We start from the raw sequence: 24,172 nt of genomic DNA, 5'->3' as shown, positions 1-24,172 counted from the left end.
CATTTCACTTGAAAGTGATATGACAATGATTAGTTTTAAATAGATCCGTTATCAGTCTGGCTCGAAGGACCATTTGTTTTGCTTACAAATTTACTAAACAATAATGTTATTTACTTAAATAAGGTTACAAAATACACAATCTACAATATTTGCAGATTAGAAGGCATTAAAGTAATGAATGGTTCTTTGAGGCAGCTACGAGCTCTCAACATATTAGACTAGTTTAATAGTTGCAATAGCTTGTGCACTAGCAAAGCGTTAATGTTTGTATAGGTAATTAATTTGTGATAATTAGTATTGTTAAGATTTTGTTAAATTTTAATTAAAGCAATATTTTGTTTTTGAATGTTTTATTTACCTAAAAAAAACATGCTTGCTAAATAACTTAAACAAATATACCATGAGCTGTTAATGTCAAAACCATAGAAACATTGGTTTGTTTTGTTGACATGTTTATTATTAATAAGCCTTTTGTAGCTACTAATGTAATCTATGTATGATTTTGTCAAAGCAAAGAAACCCTATAGGAACAAATCGGTTCGGAAGTCTTATTGATGGATCGAGGAACCACCAATAAAATATTACATTATTTTCGCAACTGCTGCTTGAATAAAACCATTCTTTTAACTGGAAATTATTTTTGAAATAAAACTACTTCTATTTATATAGATTTATATTTAACAATATTTACAATTTCAATATTTAACTCTACCAGTATAAATTAAGAAAAACAAAATCCTTATTCCTCCATAAGTAATTTATCTTCAATATCTATGTCTTCTGCCTTACGTTTCCTTCCTTTAGAACGTTTTCCGTGTAAAGAATCTAATTTCACACGTTTCGCTTGCTTTTTCTTCTCACGCAACTGAAGTTTTCTCTTTGCTGCCTTTTCTGGATTCAATACTTTCTCTTGTAATAGGATCTGAAAGAATATTTTGTGTTTTAGAATACGTGCTTACTTGAATACTCAAAAAAAGTAAAATTGCGGTCTGCTTAACTAAATTCTTATTTACATAGCTTAGGAATTAAAAATGCAGTAACAGAAACCTTTTATTCTTGAAAATCGAGCCATACGTTAATCAAAATTACGATTAGACAACAATCATTATTTGACGACTCATTGATCTAGTGGTTGATGACCCCTGACTGCGAATCCATGGGTCCCGGGTTCGATACCCGGCTGAGACGAACATCGATGTGATGAGCATTTGGTGTTGTGCTTAGGTCTTGGGTGTTTAAATATGTATTTATATGTCTATCTATCTATAATATGTATGTATATCCGTTGCCTAGTACCCATAACACAAGCTTCACCAGCATAGCATGGGACTAGGTCAATTGGTGTGAATTGTCTTTAAAAAAAAAACATTAATCACCTTTTTCCTTGCAGCTCGCTTTATGTTCAATTTTGTTTGCACATCAGCAGCTAATTTTCCATATTCAATCTCGCCAATTTTTCTTCTCAACTTTTTCCCCAATCTCCCCGCCAGTTGCTTAGCGACCGACGCCGGTGTTGCCGCATCTCCCGTGGAGACTTCCCGAACTATAGGAGGCAGAATAACATCCACCACTTTGTTTAAATCTTCGCTTTCTAGGAGACCAATAAAGTGGAGCCACATCGTGAAGATTGCAGTTCTCTGAAAAATTATAAGGGCATGAAATGTAATTTAAATTATTTTTTAAGCTAAAAACATTTTATTATTTTTAAAAGAATTTCCATTCCATAGACAATTTTTTTTTTATTTCTAAATACCATAAACCTTAATTTCAAATTTTGAAGCTATTGCATAGATTTTATCGCGGGCTTTGAGCGCGGCGACCGAATCAAGAAATTCCGTAACGAAAAAAACCTATCACACGATGACGTAATATAGGTGCGGCAAACACGCATTAGAGTGGGACAGAACGTATGCTGCGCATTCCCATCTCTGTGACGAGATCGGTGACATAGGGTGAGCGCAGCCGGTACGCGTTAGAGTGAGACAGACTGTATAGGCGTTTAAGTCTGAGTCTGGTAGAGTGGTAGATTGAACTAATATCAAAGAAAAATATTAATTAATATCAAAGAAAAACAAATACTGCATAAATAAAAAAATAAATAAATAAGTATAACTGCATAAGTTGATAAAAATGCTATGTAATAGCTTTACCGCGGCAGTCCCCGAGTGCCACACGCTTTTTTTAAATCTATAAGGCTTGTAATTTCTTATAATTGTTTAAAACGTTTTTAATTGCCCATTATTGTTATACAAAAATATTATACTGTATAAACTTTTTGAATATATTATACTTACAATATTCATACACATTGGTGCCTTAGCGACTTCGGCATTAATAGCTCTTCGCAGTTTAAATAAAATCCATCTAATATTAACTTTAGCTATTTTGTCAATTTCCAAGTCGTCTGTTTGAATTTTATTTGTTAGCCTAAACCTCGGTAATGAATGTACTAGTTTTAGTATTTGGAACATTACTTCTGTCACCTGAAATAGGAAATAATAAATTAAAAATTCATATCATGATTCAGTTTTACTGTGAAATCCACACAAATATGCATTGATGAATTATCAAAATTTGTTTAGTTAAAAACAAAAAAGGGTGCGTGTACTTATGTACGCGCGTAAGAAGTTATACTTCGTTTGCATTATTAAAAATAGTTTTTGATTGCATGCAAATAATTAATTACAATTAAATAATCAAAGACTGGAAAAGGAGTCATTAAAGTCAATAAAGTTCAGTTTACATTTGAAAAATTAAATAAATAAATATTTATTATTATTCTCTTACATTAAGTGTCACATCAATTCTATTATTATTCGAATGTTGTTTTTAAATTATGTCCAATGCCGTAGCATCGTCAGTGGGCAACTTCATTCTGTTAATTTTGTGTCACGGTGCGCACGTCTCGTAAAATTTCACTCTCATAAATTTTTCATAACGCGCCTAAAGAAGTATAACTTCAAGACTATTGATTAAAATTACATCATACGGCCACTCTCGTTTTTGTTAAGCACTAAACTGAGGTCTTGGGTTAGAAAAAAATATTGTTACTGGCCCTAAAACATATAAGCGCTAAGTTTTCCATACATTATTTAATTTTACTATTACGAATACTATTCATTATGTTATAAATTCAAAAATTAAAAATCATTTAATCATATGGGTAACACATTGTACACTTATGACTTGTCAGTAAAGAAATACATATTAAAACTTCTAATTTTACATTTAGTGCCATTTCTCAAATCAAGGGCGTAGAACGGAAGAGAAGAACTGGCAATAAACTCTCCGCCACTCTTTTTAGTCGCCATGTTTTTTTTTCACAACGTTTGTAAGGAGCAGCCATTAAACCATGTTCCACATGACATCTTAAGTAATTAATAATAATAACAAATAAAAACAAAGACTTGTCCCCTATCAGCAGGAGGCATGGTGAAAAAGGAGCACGCACTTACATTCTCGTGGGAACAACACGCAAACACATAGTCGAAATAATTAACATCACCGCATACACGAATTCAAGTACGACCAGTCACCACAAGTAGCACCCGTTCACGAGTATGACGCATGGCCAGCCATCGGCCATATAATCTCCAAGAATAGCTAAAAATTACCTGATCAGCCATATCCTTCCCCACATTGGGCGTGAACTGCGCACATAAATCCAACACAAGGCTTCTTATACCATCCTCCGTGTCACAATATATAAAACCTCTTTCATTATTACCATTAAAACTCTCAACGTCTATATTATTCAAAATATGGCCTAAAATTTTCGCCGCCCTCAATCTGACCCAAGCGTGAGGATACGCGAGTAATACTTGACAATATTGGCCTATATCATCGTATTCCGATACAAATTTTGGATCTCCCAAACTTGAGGGACAATTCATCGATATGGAGTCAATTAAATTAAGTATTTGTATGAGACTGTGGTCTTTCTCTTTCTGTTTGTCCTCGTCTGATTTTCCGTTGTCGTCCAATCGGACTTTTACGAAACGCCCCTCAGTTATATCGTTGCTGAGGAGAAGAATTTTCCCACTAAGTATTGAAAGAACTGTCTCGATACGTGTTTTGAAGTTTTCGCCCTCGACGTTCACAAAACGTATGCAAAGTTGAGCGGCCAGTTCGAAGTGTATTGGCTGAAATTACAAAATGCATATGAGTCAGATATTTATATAAAATTCTCGTGTTACAATGTTAGTAGTTTTAACGGCGTCGGGACGTGACGACCCCATCGCCCACTGGTGAAATAACCTGTGACAGAGGTTATTTCATCAGCGCAATCAGTCAACCCCTTCCTAGTGGGAGTGCCATGCTGTTGCCTTCGGGCTTCAGCCAAATGGGCAGGCACGACCGGGGCAGTACCACTGTCTCTCAGAAAACCGGCGTGAAGTGATGCAATAAGTTTGCCTTATTGTACTCGCGTTTCGTGCGGTGAGAGAGACTCCCGGAGCCCATTCCCCCCCCCCCCCCCCACAAGAAATATGAAGGTGCAGAAAAAAAGACAGAATCTACCCCAGGGGGGTACCACACGCGCTCGCGGTGGAGAATCCCCCTCTGGGCGTCCAACACCGGGACACTCTGCGCCCGGTGGTGGACGCACAGGCTGCCCTTCGTATTCTGGGGGGGGCAATTCTGCGCTCGGAAAAAATAACATAATTCGTTCTCGGGGCAAACGGAGCAAACCTACAAAGGCACCCCCGTCCACACTCGCCGTGGACTTCACAAATGTTAGGGGGCTCAATACCAATATCAACGCAGTCCACTACCATTTAGAGACTGCGAAGCCGGCCTTGCTCTTTCTTACCGAGACTCAGATTTCCTCCCCGGCTGATACTTCCTACCTCTCCTACCCGGGGTACAAATTGGAACATTCATTTGTGCCGCGGGCGGGAGTTTGCGTGTACGTCAGAGAGGATATCTGTTCTCGTCGCCTCGGGACGCTTGAAGGAAGGGACCTATCTAACCTCTGGCTGCGCGTAGACTGCGATGACCATCCGCGATTCTATGCATGCCTGTATAGGTCCCATAGCGGAAATATCGAAACTGACCGACTCATTGAGCACATCCAAATGGCTACAGATTCCCTGCTCGAAAGGGTTCCTACCGCTGAAATCGTGATACTTGGCGATTTTAACGCCCACCATGCCGATTGGCTCGGCTCTGAAACTACCGATCACGCGGGAAGATCCTTTCACGACTTTGCTTTAGCCTACGACCTGACACAAATGGTCCCTGCGATTACGCGAATACCAGATGTGGATGGTCATAAACCCTCTTTGTTGGACCTTCTGCTGACTTCACATCCGGAGAACTATCAAGTCTCTGTTGACCCGCCATTAGGTTCATCAGATCATTGTGTGGTCCGGAGTACGGTGCCATCTACGCGCCCTTCACGGCCCCGCTTTATGGGTTGTCGCCGTATTTGGCACTATAAGTCAGCAGATTGGGACGGGATGCGGTCTTTCTTTGCGTCCTACCCTTGGGGGCCTATGTGCTTTTCGCCGGAAGCTCCAGATTCCGTCGCCGCCTCTGTCGCCGAAGTGGTTCTGCAGGGCATGGAACTCTTTATTCCATTTTCTGCGGTGCCGATCGGTGGCAAGTCTCAGCCCTGGTTTAAACGTTCTTGCAAGGCGGCCTCGCGTCGAAAGCGAGAATGCTTTAAGGCATGGGCGGAAGCGGCGAAATCTCGTGATGCCAATACCAGCGAACTTAAAACAGCATATAACTCAGCCTCCAGGTCCTTCAAACGAGAAATCACTAAGGCAAAGTCAGAGCACATTGCCAGATTTGGCGAGAGATTGGCCCAACTCCCTTCAGGGACTCGAGCCTTCTGGTCTCTCGCCAAAGCTGTCCAGGGGAATTTTTGTCAGCCCTCCATTCCGCCACTGCACAGGGAGGATGACTCTCTGGCCCACACTGCGAAGGAGAAGGCCGACCTTTTGGGCTGTCTCTTCGCGTCCAACTCGACTTTGGATGACCGAGGGAGATCACCACCGACCATTTCGCGGTGTGATTCCTCGATGCCGGAAATCACATTCCGGCAACGTGCTGTCCGCAAAGCACTATCTTCCTTGGACATTCATAAGTCGAGCGGGCCGGATGGTATCCCCCCAATTGTGCTGCGTACTTGTGCTCCTGAGTTGGCTCCGGTCTTAACGCGCCTTTTCCGGTACCTGTACTCGCTCGGCACTGTCCCGAAGTGCTGGAAGACCGCTTCGATACATCCGATCCCAAAAAAAGGCGATCGCTCTGATCCGTCCAACTATCGCCCAATAGCTATAACCTCCTTGTTCTCCAAAATAATGGAAACCATTATTAATTGCCAGCTCTTGAGTTATCTGGAAGGTCACCAGTTGATTAGCGATTCTCAGTACGGCTTTCGTCGTGGTCGCTCAGCTGGTGACCTCCTTGTATACCTTACCCATAGGTGGGCGGAAGCAATTGAGTCCAAGGGGGAGGCGTTGGCGGTAAGTTTGGACATAGCGAAAGCCTTCGATCGGGTGTGGCACAGAGCACTGCTCTCGAAGCTTCCAGCCTATGGGCTTCCCGAGAAATTATGCGATTGGATCTCCAGCTTTCTGGCCGATCGGAGCATCAAGGTCGTCATCGACGGAGCATGTTCCGACCTTAAACCCGTGAACGCTGGGGTCCCACAAGGCTGTGTTCTATCCCCGACCCTATTTCTTCTGCATATCAATGATATGTTGCAACTTAGCAACATTCACTGCTATGCGGATGACAGCACTGGGGATATTCTTTACACTGGCCGGGCAGGTATTTCTCGGGCAGTTGTCGATGAGTACCGGAACAAACTTGTGTCTGAAGTCGAAACTCTACTACGTGGAGTCTCAGACTGGGGCAGACAAAACCTAGTCCAATTTAACCCCAAGAAGACACAAGTTTGCGCGTTTTCCGCTAAAAAAACACCCTTTGTCGCTACTCCTCTTTTCGAAAACACTCTTCTTAAAGCCACAGCCAGCATTGGAATACTTGGCGTTGACATATCGAACGACGTTCAGTTTCGCGGTCACTTGGAGGGAAAGGCTAAATTAGCCTCCAAAAAGCTTGGTGTGCTCAGCAAGGCGAGGCGGTACTTCACTCCGGGCCACCGCATGCAACTATATAAAGCGCAAATTCGGCCCCACATGGAGTACTGCTCTCACCTCTGGGCGGGGGCTCCCCAGTACCAGCTCCTTCCACTTGACCGTATTCAACGCAGAGCGGTTCGAATCGTCGACGACCAATCCCTTTCCGAGCGGCTTGATCCTTTGGCGTTGCGTAGAGATGTGGGGTCTCTCTGCATCTTCTACCGCATTTACCATGGAGAGTGTTCAGAGGAGTTGTTCGGATTAATACCTGCAGCTGAGTTTCGTCATCGGACGTCGAGGCAGAGTACGAAATTCCACCCGTATCACCTCGACGTCCGCCGTTCCACAACTGAGCGTTTTTCAAGGCAGTTTTTGCCGCGCACCACCACTTTGTGGAACCAGCTGCCCATTGAGGTATTTCCGAACCAATTCGACTTAGGGTCCTTCAAGAAAAGAGCGTACCGATTCCTGAAAGGCCGGCAACGCACTCGCGAGCCCTCTGGCATTGAGAGTGTCCATGGGCGGCGGTATCACTTAACATCAGGTGAGCCTCCTGTCCGTTTGCCCCCTGTTTTATAAAAAAAAAAAAAAAAAAAAAATAGTTACCATACTCTTCCGAAACGGCTTGACCGATTTTTATCAAATTTTATATGCATATTCAGTAGGTCTGAGAATCGGCTACTATCTATTTTTCATACCCCTAAGTGATAAGGGTTGTCCACTCCTAACATTTTATTTTGATTTTTTTAACGAAATTTTATTTTTTTTATAATGTGCCTTTAAAAAATACACACAACCCTAAATGTTCATCCTTCTATAACAAACATTTATTTTTTATTTGTTAATTATAATCTTATGACTTGAACTCTGAGGTTTATATAGAGAAAAAGGTAGGCTAAGTAAAATCACATTAAGGAGAAACGAAGTTCGCGGGGGCAGCTAGTAGTATTTATATTTATATAGTAGTAGCATTTCTATTACTTAAAATAACTAAATAATAGTTACGAATGGATAAAATACTAATAATTGTATAGTCAAAACAGATAACAAAGCGTTTTTCAATTAAATTATAAAAAGTTAGTAACTTCGTAATAAACGAAAATCTCAATCCTAACCTAATACAGATGTGGCGTAATTAATGAATAATTAACCTGCGGGTAGTAAAGTTAAGTAAAATAAAAATGAAAAAAAATATTTCATTTGTAGTTTTGGCACCACAAAAAATGTAATTTATTTGAATTTACGAAAATATCGAATATCTCGAGAGACTTTTACTAAGCATAAAAAGTATTTTTATGAACCGACACAACCTCTTCTACCCTCAGGTGCAATATTATCCATTCATTGCGCCACACCCTGTATATTTAACAACTTCGGTATATCGAAAATCGCGCGGGGATGAATATATATCTTAAAATTTTTCTGACCTTATCCACAAATAAACACTCAAAGAGGTATCAGTTAAAGAAAGGTTTGTTATGTTAATTTTATTTTCATTCTATACATACCTGTGTATCCTCAAATAACTGCAATACTAGTTGGAAGAGCTTATTTCTCTCCGTAGACGAGGCACGTTTTAACAAAGTCTCAATACAATTCGCCGCCATTTGGCGACATTCCGGCGAGCTATCGTTCATCATACAAGCTCCTAATGATACCATTATAAATTCACTATTCTTTGTAAGAAATACCTGGAATCAATTTTTAATATTGAGCAACTGTGTAATGAAATTATTCTAATACTTTTTGGCCGAGTAAACATCACCTATTGTAAATAAAGGAACTCATTATAAATTTCTGAATTCTATAATGTGAATGAAATAAATTATGAAATATTTTAAAGTATATCAAACTATTATTTATTTATTTCTTCATTATTAAGGCAATTAGCATAAGCATCTGCTTCACCGTACGAGCGACTGTTAAGTGCGTTATAATTAAGTACGTACACACTTAATTACGCATTGATGCGAAGACACGACTTTTATGTTAGAAAGTCATTCATACCAAGAACCAAATTTGCCTTTTATGTCAAAATATTAAGTTTTTCCAATATGCTAAATATTCTTAAGGGAATTGTATAGATTATAATAATAGATTTCTAATCAATGCGATATTGTTTGCCATCGACATATTATAAGGTGTCGATATGTCCTATTAATTGTCTAATTTAATAACAATCTTAGATTACTATAAAGTTTACAATCTAAAGTTTTTTGCGAGCTTATGTGGACCAAAATATTAATTTTATCAATAATTATTCTTGTTTCCCGTTTTCGAAGGACTATTAAACTCTAATATATCTATGGCAGTACAAAAATTGTCTAGGTAAAAATTATTTTATAATTATTACTTTGATTTACGCGATTTAAATATAACATTTTTCTCGAGTTATTTAATAAATTTGCGTTTATATCCGTTAAAGAAGTTTTAAATTTAATTAATAAACAATACAATCAATACAATCTTTATAATAACAGTATAAATACTTACCCGATCTAGCTTATTAATAATCATTTCCAAAAACTTCAAAGATGACTCTCTACCGTGTTGCAATTCATAATTGAGTTGGCTCAAGAAGAACTGAATAAATTTCTCCATTCGTTTCCCAGGCGAGTAATTTGTTAAATACGTCACAAATATTCCTCTAGCGTCTTCTCTGTAAAAAAATACAATATGAAATTAGTTTTATTCATTTAATCATACGTATATTTGGGATTCAACTTGTGTGGACACGTTTTCCCCGTCTCACCTAGTTCGGACCAGCAAAAAGCTGGGGCAGCCGCAGAGCAGGCATAAAATAATAAACGGCACAAATACAAGAGTCTTTCCTCCAACTTCGATTTTGTTTGGAGTAGATACACTTGGGCCGTGGGGTTCAAGTGCACAGGCGCTTATTAAAGATTTAAGTTGTCGCCTTAAGATAGTACCGGTGACCCCAGAGCTGGTGCTTTCCTGGCTCAACGAATAAGTATCGCGATACAGCGAGGAAATGCTGCCAGTGTTAAAGATACACTGACATAGGGACAACACGTTTTAAATTTGTTTTAGTTTTCTTTTTAATATTTTTTAATTATTTTTATTATTATTTCGAAGGTTAAGAAAATTTTAAATACAAATTTTACATATAAAATTAATTAATTACAATTTAAATCAACATTATATTCAAATGTTAATTAGAGATTGATTATTTCTTCTTGACGACATGACGAAATCTTTTACTTTAATTCGTATTTTAACGTTATGGGCAACTGATGTGGCACCAATTTAGCGGCTAGTTTTCGATATTCGGGTTAAAATAAAATTATAATGCCACCAAATAAAAATAACACGCAAGTACGATACAAAGTGCGCGTATACATATCACGCCATATCGCCAACATTATTGTCATTTAAAATAACAGAGGCCGAAAAGCAATAGTTATATTATTTGTAAATACCCACCTTGATCTTGCAGATTCGCTCAAAATGCATATTTTCGACACTGCCTTCATTACTTCATGCAATTCTGTCGAAACTAATTTCGCTTCCAAAATCGCTTTTAGAAGTGAAAATGAGTTCGCCTGTCTCTCATCATTTTGACAGTCACCTTCAGCGTACAATAACAATATTCTAAGTTGGTCAGCTTCTAATGTGTAGTATTTTACGTTACGTACGAGCACGGTTACGGCCTGAATTAAAAGAAAATATAAACCTTAAACAAAATACATATTTGAAGAAATTAGAATTCTGCGCCATTTTACTTTTAAATTATATAAAATTGTTGAAAACAAATTAAACTTTTCATGGCGTGAGTGCGTCGTTCTGCAGGGAAAACATAGAAATTTAATGTGAACATATAAAGCAGGAATCCGACTACAAAAATAGCATAATTAATGAACTTTACTAAATTCCTTTAGCCGTAGTAGAAGTTCTGTACGCTCTAAACCAAGAATTACAATTTTGTCAAGGATCGAACCAGCGTTTAATCAGATCAAAATAAAAGTAACTGTACCTTAAACGCAGTCCTAACCAGATGATAATTATCATTCTGTTTGCTGATCTCAAATGTTGCATATTTGTGAAGAATTGAAAAGATCGTTTTGACTACAGTTTGCACCATCTCTTCCAAAGTTGGCGTACTGATTCTAATAGTCCATAAGGTCGCAATACATTTAAGAGCCACAGTTATTACTTTCACGTGGTCACTCTGAATGGCATCTACCAGCAGGGGTATTAGGGGATCTACGAACGCCTTACAATCCACCCTCGGCACCTTTTCTCGCTTTAAAATGATGTATAGGATATTCAAACTGAATTCGACGAGAACGTGTGCGTTCGTCTTCGTTGACGTTTTGACGTGCCGCGCTTGAGACTCCTTATTCCTTTTCGGAATTTCTGGTATTATAAAGCAGTCCGGTTTGGCTCTTAGAATCCTTTCTTTCTGAGCCTCAGTCAGCACTCTTTTGGGAGCGGTTAATACGAATTCTGGTATACTTTCCGATGCGATGCCGTGAAGGAATACGAAAAGTGATTCGATATCAATGAATTTGTTCGTCACCAATCCGCTGCTTATATGCATTAGAGCGTCTTGGACTTTGAGAACTACTTTCTTTGAGTAGTGTTTTTGAAGAACCTCCTTAAACGGCAGTAGGAGTTTTATCAGACACTCTTGGGTGATATTTTGGGACACAATCATGAGGGTCACGTAACTCTTTTTGCTCGGTTTAGCTTCAGGTGTTTTGTAATGCAGTTTATCGATTTCCTTTTCTTCGGAGAGCTGTCCGAAAAGATCGTTTATGCAGACATCGAGGATATACTTCAGGTTTTCGTTGATGTCACCAGGTTTGAAATCAGCTTTGAGTGCATCAAGAACTGTGTGGATTGTTGCGACTAATACATGAACTTGGAAACCCCTCGTCAATAGAAGAGTCAAATGTTCAAGTAATACACCGAGGTACTTTGGCCCAATGGTTATCATAATTTTTTTTACAATGTCTCGAGCAGCGATTCTCACTTGCTTGAGGGGCGATTTTAGGAATGAGCATAGTTTAATAATAATTCTGGAAAGACAAGTTTTATATTATTCTCAGTTTGAACATTGGAAAGAAGTTGGGTGAAGGTTAACAGAAACTGATGCAAGCATTACATTATACGCAACTATATATGTAGTTTATTTTGAAGGTATTCTTAAATCAAAGTATTAGTGTACCTATTTCAAAACTATATATACTACTTTGAAAGATTTTATGATTGCTAATAAGGGTAATATAATATCGTAAATATAATCTATACCAAATAAGTTACATGTTGGCAAAATAATCAAAACTTACCCAGGTAATTGATGTTTAAGCATATCCCCAGGCAATCGCTGCAGTAGCTTAACAAGTGCCAGCGCAACAGGTACGCGTAACATGTCTTCCTCTTGTCTTGCTAAGCCCGTTCGACGACGATTCACTTTGTGCGACTCTTCGTGTTCTGTTAGCTTGCCAATTGCTCTGAAATATCAAAAGCCATATAAATCGAATATTTTAATACGTTTACCTTAAATTAGACCTTATTTATAAAAACTTAATCAGTCTAATTGGACCACTTTATATAAATGACTGATAGGTCTCTTTATTTATTAAAAAAATAAAGGAGCTTTATTGGATAACAAGTCATACTATCTTTAGTGTATGGTATATACTGCACATTTCATTAAAATGTTTCTTAAATTTAGATTTAATGAAAATTAATTCAAATTTTATCATACAATCCAAAAATAACTTACCGATTAAGTTGGGGTAGTAATCCAGCTGATAATGACTTAATGATTCTACTAGCTACGGAAGGTGATACACTTGTCACTCTCTCAAAAGCTGGAATATTAGATTCTTTAGCTTCTGCTACAGCCTCCGGTTCATTATCCTCAATATCCTCATGATCTTCTTCTTCATCGCCGATTTCACTTTGGACATCCTCTTCATTACCTTCTGTGTTTATATCTTTAGTTATATTTTCACCCTCTAAAACTTCTGGATTTTCTTTAATTTCTTCTTTTTTCTTAACATTTTTGTCAATTTTTATACCATCCATTAACGATTTTGGTAGTACGATATTTTTCACTTTCGAAAAATCAAAATGAAAAGCATCTAAAACCCCTGTAAGTATTCGCGTTAGTTGCTTCTGATGTTCCGTCGAAAATCTCATTTTATTCAAATAAAGTTTGAGAATAACTTCATAGTGGTACCAGGGTAACAATTTGCAACATGTAGATATCACTTCTATGCAAGCATCAATAAGTGTGTTTTTATCTGAATATGTATCGTCACAAATATACATAGATGCTAGTGGTAGTATAAAGTTAGTTAGGGTCCTAGGAGTAGGACATTTAATCATCTTTCTGGCGACTTTACAAAACTTGAGCAACGCTCTCACGCGTCTATGTAGCTGTAGATGACAGCTATTCTCAAAGAAGTCCACCTCAATGTCTTCTTTGTTTGCTAACGGTGCTAAATCGGAGAGAACTACGTCAGCATCGGGACATTCTCGTGTTAATTCTCCGAGTATTGTCAAACTTTCATTTCGTAGTACATCGTTTTTCTTATCCCGAATTCCAGTTGATATCAAAGATAAAACCGTATCTCGAACGAAAAATTGACCTTCAGATGTGGATCTGTATTTCATGAGTAATTTAGGAAGTATTCTTTTTAAACATAGACCAGCACTATCACGTAATCCTATATCTTTTTCTGTCCGTATAGAATAAAAACAGTTGTTGACAATCAGAATCGCGAGGTCGATATCAATCTCATTAGCGTCCAACATTTGATATATTTTCTTATAAGCATCTAATCTTCTGTCGAAATCAGGTTGGTCAATCCATCTCTTATTGAAAGCATTCATTTCACGTATAACGTCAGCTATTTTTGTCAAAGTTTCTTTGTTGGCCGTTGAATTCTCTGACATTGAGAAGAGCAATTTGATTAGGAGCTTCCGAACTTCAACTAAACTGACTTTATTAAACAGAACACCTATACTTTTAATATACTGCTGAGGATTTGTGCTGTGACCTAAAAGATTAATAATAGTAGTCACGGCGTGCTCCATATTTTCTTCAGCCATATTCATACAAACTTTCTTTACTAGTATGGGCAAAAGTAAATTCAACAAATCGTCACACATTTCGGGTGTTGTGACCATTTCTGTGACACGTGACAAGATCAACAAGTCCCTTTTATTTACTGTGTTCGATTTAGCAGAATTGGCTACACGCCTCTTCATCACTTCCAGAATGCCAGATAAATGTGGTATTAATATTTTACTTCCAAAATTTAAATCCATTTCACATTTGACTTCCAATGTGTTGAAAGATTCTATGGCTGGTGTTTCTTTTTCTTCTTCGTCTTCTGTTAAAGTTAATAATTTTTCAACCATATCCAAAATTGCGTTGACTACGACAGGAGTGCTCTTCGGAGCCAGTAAAAGCTTGAATATTTCAGGTAAAGTACTCAGTTCTTTATTATTTTCGGGGCAGGTGATAAGTAAAACATAATAACGAGGATTCAGACACCATGTATTGAATAGCTTTAGTAAAGCTGTTGGATTGTGAATACCTTCAATATGGAGACGAGGCAATAAAGGCCAGATCAGGGCATGAAATATTACATACAACTCATCTTTACTCCAAGGGTATCTATCAAATTGCTCAAAAAGTTTTCCTAGTATAGACAAAGCAATCACTCTCAGATGTTTCATGACTTTCACATAGCTGACATGTACCTTGTCAACTCGTGCCAGGATGGCAGCTAAATGCGAACACGCCGCATAAAATACTTTAAAAAGATGAGAAAGTAAATTATCATTCATGCTCCCACCAAAGTATTCTCTTACAACGTCAAACAGATTCAAAATACTGTGAATTTTTCCAGGACTAGTCACAGATTTAAGATCAATTTTATCCGAAAATGTAGCCATGATTTCTTTAGGCTGCATAGACATGTAATCTTTAAAATAAGCGAACGCCATTTCTATAAACATTGTTAGTTCGGATTCATTACAACCGCTTAAATATCTCATAACTAAAGATCTTCTGGTTTGACCGCCCCCTTTCTTGTCTGCTCCTAGTTTGGAGGTCATTTTTCCATACAATATTCTAAGTATTATAGGTACTACATGTTCTCTGTCTTCTGCATGAATAGATTCAGAATCTTTCGTAATTTTAAACTGTGCCAGCTCGTCCTTAAATTTCTTTTCATCAACTAAATTGTGCAGATTTGTTTTATATGCAACAACACTTTTATTTTTATAATTTAAAACACAGTCTAGTGCATACTTTTGTAATCCGGGATTTTTATGTTTTAAAAATTCCATATACAGTTCCCAAAACACTGGTTCCTTATAGAGAGCTCTTGGGTTTTTAAACTGGGACAATACTTGCATTATATTAATAAGTGTTTTAAATATTATTTTGCCAGAAACAGGGTCTCGTTCACTATCATCTTGAATATCAAGATTTTGGTCAGGATTAATAACATCAACTTCCATATCTTGATCATCGGTTTCCGTTACTGGAGTTGTATCATGTTTTTCGACGTCAATTTTTAAAACATTACTGTTACGTCGATATTCTTCCTCAATAAATTTGAGGAAAAGTGTCACCACATCCCTATTGCGTGCCTCACAGACATGAATACAATTGTTCATAATCTTCAACATTAAATTTCTATAGTTACTAAAATCGGGTCTTTCATCAATATTATTGTATTCAGTAAATAAATCTTTTAAGATTTCATTCATACCATCAATCTCGTCATCATACTTAAATACTTTGAAATTGCATTTAGCATTCACAAAAGAATTTTCTAAAGCCTCATAAAAAACAGGCCAAAATTCATCAACGGTCAGAGCGTTTCCAAACCCTGCTATGAATTCGACTACTGGTTCCCAAAGTAATTTGAAATTCATGTATAATATACCCAACATGTAATTTAAAGAAAATAAATGGAAATCAGTACCTTTTGCAAGTTCATATTGGGTGGTATTAAAAGCCATTTTTTGTAATGTGGAAATCTGAGTTCTATATTCCTGTATCGAAGGTTTTATAGACTCAACTGTGTGACATTTTGTAAATATAGAAAACTTTTCAGTTTCTGAACCGATTTGTGCAGTCTTGTTCAATTCTTCTATATTTTCAAATAACTTGTAGATGTGCGTGGTCAGCAATCTTACCTGAAATACAAAATAATTAACTAAACCAACAGTTTATTGTAATGGAAACATAAATACTCTGTACTTTACAGAACAAGCAATATAAAATAGAAACTAATTATAAAAATGATATACTTACAATATGAAATGGAGAAGACACATTGCTTCTCAAATATGAATCTACCAAAGACATAAAAGTACAAGTCAATTTGTTTTCATAGTCATATGCTGTTAAGTATAAATCTAGTATATGCAATGCAACAAGATAGTTTGGATCTGCTGCACATGGTACTATAATCGGCAATAAAGCCTCAATATCACATATATTGTTTATTCTTTTACAACCAGATATATGAATCGCACATTCCAATGTGGCTGCTAATATGAACATGACTTTTCTAGCACATATAGATAAAGCGGAAGTATCACAGTGCAATTTTATTTCATGTTTATGTTCTAAGTTGTACTGGGATAAAGTATTTAAGAGCTTAGATATTAGCTCACTTAGCATTTTAATGCATTCATCAACATCTAATTTTTCTATGTGTGGTAAACAGAAAAGAACATTCATTAGTTTAGTTGGATTCTCAACTATATTCTGCAAATCTTCCTTCACAACTTTCCTAAAGTGTTCCATAACAATTGGAAGTCCTTTTCCAAAGTCTAGTGGGTATTTCACCCATTCGAAAAGTTTAAGTCCATTCTTGGATAATGGCGACTTTGTTAAACATATTTTTGATAAGGTTGACATTGCTTCGAGATCAAAGTCTGATTGGATGACAAAGTTTAGGTAATGTGGTAAAATGTGCATATCAAATTGGGAGTAAGTAGTAACATTTTGCACAAAATTTATTAAAATGTTTGGAAATGGTAAAGGAAGTAATACTTTAACAAGAATGCCTGCATGTTCCTGTGATAATGTGATATTTGAAGATAGCAGTAATAAAGCTCCTATAGAAGCACAAACTGAAAGAACTAATTCGGATGATTGTTCACAAATAACTTTAACCAACATAAGTGTGTACTGCTGTGGATTTAGTAGATACTTTCCATTGCAATGTTCAATAACTTGTCCAGATAATCTTAGTATATATTCTAATCCTTTATTTCCATCTTCCTTTGATATTTCCTCTGTATATTTCAGTACATTGTCCCAAAAAAATTTAAACTCCTTGTGTGATATTATTTGTAAACTGTCTTCCACTGTTTGAGTAAGTACTTTGAATAAAGTATTTTGATGATCTATATTTTCTTTCAACTGTTGTAATAATAAGGGTAAATATGTGTCAATACAATTGTGAAATTTATTTCCGACTCCTCGAATTATTTCAAATAGAAGGTGACCACAACCTGCAACCGCCTGAAAATATAACAATTAATCCTATAATCACATTAAATTGTAAGTAAGAGAATTTTTTAATAACACAAAAAATAAGAATCTTGGTAAACTATAGAAAAAGGTTTCTGTCTATAAACAAAAACTATAATTAAATCTTATATACTCTAAAACTTATGCTTGGTGTGTTAATAGTCTTACTTCAAAGCATTAGGTATATGTTGTTATTATTAATTAACTCCATTAAATTATGAAATAAATACTTACATCTTCATTATTCTTTGAATATTTAAGTAATGTTTCAATAAACTTGTTCTTATCCCTAATATCTCTTGCAACAAATGCAAAACTTTCTGCTGCAAAATTGTTGATGTATTGTGGTTTATTTTCACTGAGAAGAGGGACAATCCTACTTACAACAGCACCAGTATCTTTCTTTAAATATGGTTTTAATATTTTAAACAAAAAAGCCAAACAAATAAGTGCCCATTCTAGTTTCTCAGCATCTTTAGTATTAAGTAATTTGATGAGAATATCAAGGAACTTTGGGAAATGTGGATAGAAATCATTTCTTAAATCTTTTGCAACCGACACTAGAATTCTGGAATAAAAAGTAACCAAATTAATTGAATCTCAGTAAACCTTCTTATATACATATTAAGAAATCTTAGATAAAAATGTCTTAAGATAAAATGTATGTATTTTATTTTTATGCAAATTTATACAGTAAAGTACTTAGCCCAAACGATAACATCTATGCATTGTTTCTATAATTATCAATAGTAGAAAAAAATATCAAATTTCAATAGCCATATTAATACCATAAAATCCTTACTCTAATAATGGCTGAAGGCACAATGGATCTTCTAAATTTAAATATTTCTCCAGAAGATCCAAAACGTCATCTTTTCTGTGAATTAATTGTGGTACTGTGATTATACCAAAAACTTCCTTTTTAAACTTTTTAAAATTTTCTGTCAAGTTGAGTGCATGCCACTTCTGTATGGCCAAATGGAAATGCGTATCATTCTCTCCGGGTTGTTGTGAATTGCTGTGTTCAATGTGATACAGAGCAGCATGTCGGATATCAATTGAATTTATTCGTTCCGCAAACGGTACAAACTGAAAATTTTAAATTATGTTTACATTCTACTGTACAATACAAGGTTAAAATGAATAAAAATACTAGTCATTAATATTCAATGATCATTAAATTCATTGATAACATACAGTATACTATATTGCTCTTCATTATACAAAATTTAACAACCTCAAACCTATTTTATCTGTATACTTACACGGAATGTGTTTGTAGTTTTATGTTTCACCGGTTTGATCTTCATTGTGTGTTTTATTATTTAATTGTGGAAAGTTATCGTGTATAACATTTTTAATAAAATATCACATAAACAACGCGGCATGCGCTTGTTTTAACATTCATCGGACATGTCAACTCCACGTGCTTTTGACATATTAAAGTTTTTAAATTACCATGTTGTCATTTAATTAGTGAAGTCCTGTCAAAATTTACCAACAGACAATAGCGTAACTCAGCGAAACCTCATTCTTGCTAGTCTGTAGTGAAGCTACTTGTCTAGATTTTATAAAAAATCTGATGGCTTCTTACCATCCCCTAAGTACTATCCCTGACGTTAGTTTTAACGTGTTAATTATCATTTTAAACATATACACATGTTATTATATCTCGATCAAAAACAGTTTCTAACAATATTAAACTCAGATATAGAATTAGACAGACGGAGAGCTGTTTTACATAATATTTTATACTGTCAAAATATAGCCTATTATATTATTGAAATGTTAGGAACAAAATAAGGAAATGTCGTATCCATACGATCTAACCAATGGTTCGATTTAACTTTTCCAACACCGCATTGCGATCAGTGGCGTAGCTACCAAGGGGCTAGGCGGGGCAGTGCCCCGGGGCCCTCAAGCTCAGGGGGCCCTCGAATCCTCACCAGAAATCTCGATCGTTCTGAACTTTTGGAAATTTCTCCCATTTTCAAAATAAATATGACAAGTTGCAACCCCACATTAATCAAAACATTAATTTGAGATAAATTCAAAAGTTATTCCTAGGGAATTCCCCTAAATTCTTTCTGTAGGTTGGCAGTGGTGCCAATTTGACGGATAGTGATATGTGCATTTTATTATTCATCGATGTGCATTTTATTGTGAATTCGAGTTAAGATTATTTTTTTGAGAACGGTTAAAAAATTCATGCTGTTAGGAGTAAGTAAGCCAATGTCAATAAACTTTTTTGTACTGGTCAATATAGGGATTCAATTTTATTTGATTATACCACTCATATTGATGTCCGGTAAAGTCAATAAATCGTGTTAAATCTAAAGATTTCGGCTACAGCTCATTGTACTGGGTGGCGCAAAAGTACTGGCACTAAAGAATTTTTTTTTTTTTTATATGACATCCCCTGTCATATGATGTTGAAAATTGTGATTTACTGACGCGAATTAGATAGCAATTGAAAACAAAACCGCATCAAGCCTGGATTTAAACGAAGTCATTGACACTTTTGCGAAAACTAAAGCTAGGAAAAAATTGTAAATATAGTTGTTATTTAGTCAGTTGGTAGGCCCGACCTTTATATAATAAACCCTTCAATCTTCTGTATTTCGTTTTATTCACCAAACCTACACCAAGTATTAACTGTAATTTATGTTGTTGCTGTTTAATACCTGCCCTGCACAAGTAAGAGCTAACGTAGCTTAGCATTTTTAAAGTATTTGTATATTTCATATTTTTATTCGATAAAACCTAATTAGTTTACATAGCAGTGGGGCCCCATTTTTTAATTTGCCCCAGGGCCCTTGGTCACCTAGCTACGCCACTGATTGCGATCTAAATTATGAAATAGATTCACGTTAAGGTTAACCACTATAAAAAAAGAGTAGAAGAATTATTTTATATGGATTTGTCGCTCTCCTGACAAGACTGCTAATGTTACTTTAATACAAACCACAGTGGTTTTCAAAATATGTAATATACCATGATTGAGATTGTATTATTCTGTAAAATAAATAAATGAAAATAAAACGTTAAAGTTTAGACGGAATATAATAATACGTTTAAATATATTTCTGTTAAAATGTATGGTTATAGTTTTATTATTATTTAAAATATGTTGACAAAACCTTACATTGTAAATCTATGTAGCGTTTATAAATATGAATGTAAGGACATGACATATTTTTAGATCGTATGCATCAACTCACGTCACCGGTCACGATGACAATTAGCGATATTCCTCATCTGTGTTAGCCACTTATTACAAGTCTGAATATGACCTATAATCTGTGAATTTTCCGGAAAGATTTAGTCTAAGTTTAATAAAATTTTCCTACTCAATTTAAATATTTATCATTAAACTCTATAATTTATTTATTTTTTATCAAGAAGCAAATCTTTTTTATCTTGTGTCGATTCTGTCTTAAACTGTATAGGTAGTTTGATTTTAAAATTATAATTAATATTTTAATTCAGCAATATCTTATTTTTATTTTTGATAATTTTTTTCTTGTTCAATGCTTGCTAGGTTCGTAAATTCATTGCCACACGGCCTTTCACAGCGACTAACTAGACTTTATTTTCAGGGTAAGTACTTGCACTTTGATTTATATCTATGTAAGTAATTATAATTTATTTATGACCACCTATTACGGTATGTTTAATGAAAAAAAAATCTAATCAACTTTACTTTCAGCCTTAGTCTGGAATCAACGCACAAGTCACAGCAGTCAAGAACATCACCAATACAAAACTATGGATATTAAAATTTTGCCAGCTCTTAAAGATAACTACATGTATCTGATTGTTGATAAGACAACTCAAGAAGCGGCTATTGTGGACCCTGTTGAACCTGATACTGTTTTAAAGGCGGTTCAAGATCAAGGTGTAAAACTAACTAAAATTTTAACAACACATCATCATTGGTATGCATTTAATATTTGATGTAATAAATTAAAATTAGTTATATGACTTACATAAGATTCTTTCAAAAAGGGTGCTCAATATCTAAATAATTGTCATTTATTTTCTTGACTAACATAATATTTCCTTGATAGTTGTAATGTGATACTTTTAAACAGGGACCATGCAGGTGGAAATGAGGACTTGGTAAAAATGCTTCCCGATTTACAAGTTTATGGTGGTGATGATCGTATTGGAGCAATAACACACAAAATTGAACATAATTCTAAATTCAACATTGGTAACTTGAATGTACTCTGCTTATTTACACCGTGTCATACTGCTGGTCATATTTGTTATTTTGTGACATCTCCAGAAGAATCTAGTGATTCTGCTGTATTTACAGGTATATATTCAATCTTTTGTTTATAATTACTTTTGAATATCAATATTCATGTAATAAATTTTTGTTGTTGTAGGTGATACTTTATTCCTGGGTGGCTGTGGAAGGTTTTTTGAAGGCACTGCTGAACAAATGCACAAAGCCTTAATTGATATTCTTGGGAATCTTCCAGAACAAACTAAAGTGTTTTGTGGCCATGAATACACTCTGCAAAATCTGAAATTTGCAGCATATGTGGAACCAAAAAATGAGCATATTAAGAGTAAAATAGAATGGTCTCACCAGCAAAGACATGATGGCAAGCCTACTGTATGTTATTTTGTATTTACTGCGGTTTTGGCACATTTATATGTAATAGGGATATGTATAAGCTCTACCATCTCAATACTTGTACCAACTACTACTTCTGAAAATATTTATACCACTTTTGCCTGTAGAACATCTAATATCATAATAATTGTCTTAAGTATTTAAAGTACAGGTACAAGTTTAAATATTAGTTTAGAATAAAATATACTAAATCAAGTTAGAAGTACATAGTAAATTTGCTAACTACTTATAACTAAATAAGCTATTGCAATATTAAAAATTTTACAGGTTCCATCAACAATTCTTGAAGAGAAACAATATAATCCTTTTATGAGAGTAACTGAAAAATCAGTTATGGAGCATGCCAAGAGATCAGATCCCATTGAAACTATGAGGACAATTCGTCTTGAAAAGGACAATTTTAAAGTCTGAATTACATTTATGTTTTAATTAATATTCCATTTTAGCAAATATGTTGGTTTGTAAATTAAAATATTTTTTTACAGTTGTTTTTATTTCTTCTGAAATCTATACCAATGGTTCTTTTACCAAATTGTTCAATTTAATTTTTTAATGATTTAAACCTCAAGGTATTTTTCACCTACCAGAAATGCATTAGCTGTTAAAATAAATAAAATCTTAGGATCACAAGACTAATAATGAAAACAAATAATTCATTGCTCCTTTTTTATATATGCTGACATTTCCTCTGCATATTTTTCTTTAGATCTTTCAAACATTGCAACATATATCTGTAAAAATATAAATTAACACTTAGTATGAAAATAGCTAAAATCATTTATAAGGACAATAGGAGGTAATTTTAGTTAAACCAGAGTGGAAAATTAAATAATCTTACTCGTTTCTCATCATTTGTCAATGCTCTCCATCTTGAAGCTAATTGCCTTGTCACTTCTTGTTTTGAAGGTTCTGAGCCCATTTCATTTGTAGTTTCGGCTAAAACTACCGGTCTTTGCTCTTGACAAAATTGAAAAAAGGCATTGCAGGGTTTTTTTGGAGCATTAGGATCTCTTTCTGGCTGTAATAAATTAGTCATTTGTTAAGTTATAGTAGTAATCACACTAACAAACACACAATGTAATTTTTACCTTATCTCCTTTACTTTTTCTCTTAGGTGCTGGTTTTTTACCACCCATACCACTTGGTTTTTCTATTTGTCGCGCACCTTGTGATTGGGGTTTGCTAGTTTTAACAGTAGAATGAATATGTGTGGGTTTAATATCACTTTCCAGAACTGCTGTTCTAAATGAATCGCCATGTTTATCTAAACGTTCTACTAGCAACTTTATATCCTTTTTGTGTCGCTTTGATATTTTCTTAACTTCATGAAGTCTAAAAAGGATAAATAGTATTATTAGTATTGCACTGTTTGCAGTTCGTGTAAAAGCACACAATTAGTTTAATAAGAAGTTATGATATTGAAATGCAAACCTATTGACTATTCGTTCATTATCCTGTTGCAACACTTCACATCGTTCAAGTAACAATTGATATTTTCTCCTATAAATCTCTTCATCGGATGGTAAACTAACCATATCATCTGAGTCGTCAGAAATACTCGAGTTTAGTTTCTGTACTGTCATAATAAATTATTTCTCGGCTTCGAGTTTACCAAACAAAATGTTTTCTTGTTGTATGTCGAACTTTAATGTCAACTGTCATTGTTGACTGTCAATTGTCAGTTAGAGCATTAATAGTTATTCTTACTATTTACATGAAATTTGGAATAGTTGTTTTTTTAGAGAGTAAACTTATATAAAGAAAGTAAATATATATAATAAATAAAAATAAATATCTTCTCCCTTTATCACTTATATTTATGATTGAAAATCATACCTGACGTTTATAAATTTTCGCGCGCTTTTGTGAAATATTTACTTATCGTAAAGT

General features: G+C 35.2%; 3 protein-coding genes across 4 annotated transcripts; 1 reads left to right on the top strand and 2 right to left on the bottom strand.

The window, feature by feature from the left end:
• Window positions 1-658: 658 nt before the first annotated feature.
• Window positions 659-19,077, bottom strand: LOC125049553 (small subunit processome component 20 homolog). The gene is made up of 14 exons (XM_047648921.1): window positions 18,900-19,077; window positions 18,437-18,723; window positions 17,869-18,202; window positions 16,405-17,625; window positions 12,847-16,286; window positions 12,407-12,571; window positions 11,089-12,136; window positions 10,539-10,765; window positions 9,588-9,753; window positions 8,603-8,785; window positions 3,615-4,142; window positions 2,295-2,483; window positions 1,377-1,637; window positions 659-922 (listed from the first exon to the last, which is right to left on the bottom strand). Exons 1-14 carry the CDS (start codon window positions 18,942-18,944, stop codon window positions 740-742), a joined length of 8,277 nt encoding a protein of 2,758 aa, XP_047504877.1. The 5' UTR covers window positions 18,945-19,077; the 3' UTR covers window positions 659-739.
• Window positions 19,078-20,926: 1,849 nt separating this feature from the next.
• LOC125049556 (hydroxyacylglutathione hydrolase, mitochondrial) lies at window positions 20,927-22,766 on the top strand. 2 transcript variants are annotated; one of them, XM_047648927.1, is made up of 6 exons: window positions 20,927-21,083; window positions 21,176-21,234; window positions 21,344-21,572; window positions 21,729-21,955; window positions 22,029-22,261; window positions 22,550-22,766. In XM_047648927.1, exons 3-6 carry the CDS (start codon window positions 21,403-21,405, stop codon window positions 22,691-22,693), a joined length of 774 nt encoding a protein of 257 aa, XP_047504883.1. In that variant the 5' UTR covers window positions 20,927-21,083; window positions 21,176-21,234; window positions 21,344-21,402; the 3' UTR covers window positions 22,694-22,766. The 2 variants fall into 2 exon arrangements, with proteins under 2 accessions (XP_047504883.1, XP_047504882.1); XM_047648926.1 differs by having other exon boundaries at window positions 20,929-21,234.
• Window positions 22,695-23,927, bottom strand: LOC125049557 (HMG1/2-like protein). The gene is made up of 4 exons (XM_047648928.1): window positions 23,714-23,927; window positions 23,371-23,614; window positions 23,121-23,300; window positions 22,695-23,013 (listed from the first exon to the last, which is right to left on the bottom strand). Exons 1-4 carry the CDS (start codon window positions 23,863-23,865, stop codon window positions 22,936-22,938), a joined length of 654 nt encoding a protein of 217 aa, XP_047504884.1. The 5' UTR covers window positions 23,866-23,927; the 3' UTR covers window positions 22,695-22,935.
• Window positions 23,928-24,172: the final 245 nt, after the last annotated feature.

Source organism: Pieris napi, chromosome 5 (genome assembly GCF_905475465.1).
Source record: "Pieris napi chromosome 5, ilPieNapi1.2, whole genome shotgun sequence".
Lineage (NCBI taxonomy): Eukaryota > Metazoa > Arthropoda > Insecta > Lepidoptera > Pieridae > Pieris > Pieris napi.
This window is presented reverse-complemented; position numbering and strand designations above follow the sequence as displayed.

Coding starts and splice junctions, on each gene's coding strand:
- LOC125049553 (XM_047648921.1), bottom strand. CDS start 18,944: ATGAAGATCAAACCGGTGAAACATAAAACTACAAACACATTCCGT. Junction 12,572..12,846: donor TTACTACCCCAACTTAATCG/GTAAGTTATTTT, acceptor TTGATATTTCAG/AGCAATTGGCAAGCTAACAG. Junction 4,143..8,602: donor AGTTATTTGAGGATACACAG/GTATGTATAGAA, acceptor TTGTAATTTCAG/CCAATACACTTCGAACTGGC.
- LOC125049557 (XM_047648928.1), bottom strand. CDS start 23,865: ATGACAGTACAGAAACTAAACTCGAGTATTTCTGACGACTCAGATGAT. Junction 23,615..23,713: donor AATGAACGAATAGTCAATAG/GTTTGCATTTCA, acceptor TATCCTTTTTAG/ACTTCATGAAGTTAAGAAAA. Junction 23,301..23,370: donor GAAAAAGTAAAGGAGATAAG/GTAAAAATTACA, acceptor AATTTATTACAG/CCAGAAAGAGATCCTAATGC.
- LOC125049556 (XM_047648926.1), top strand. CDS start 21,165: ATGCTTGCTAGGTTCGTAAATTCATTGCCACACGGCCTTTCACAGCGA. Junction 21,573..21,728: donor TTAACAACACATCATCATTG/GTATGCATTTAA, acceptor ACTTTTAAACAG/GGACCATGCAGGTGGAAATG. Junction 22,262..22,549: donor GACATGATGGCAAGCCTACT/GTATGTTATTTT, acceptor AAAATTTTACAG/GTTCCATCAACAATTCTTGA.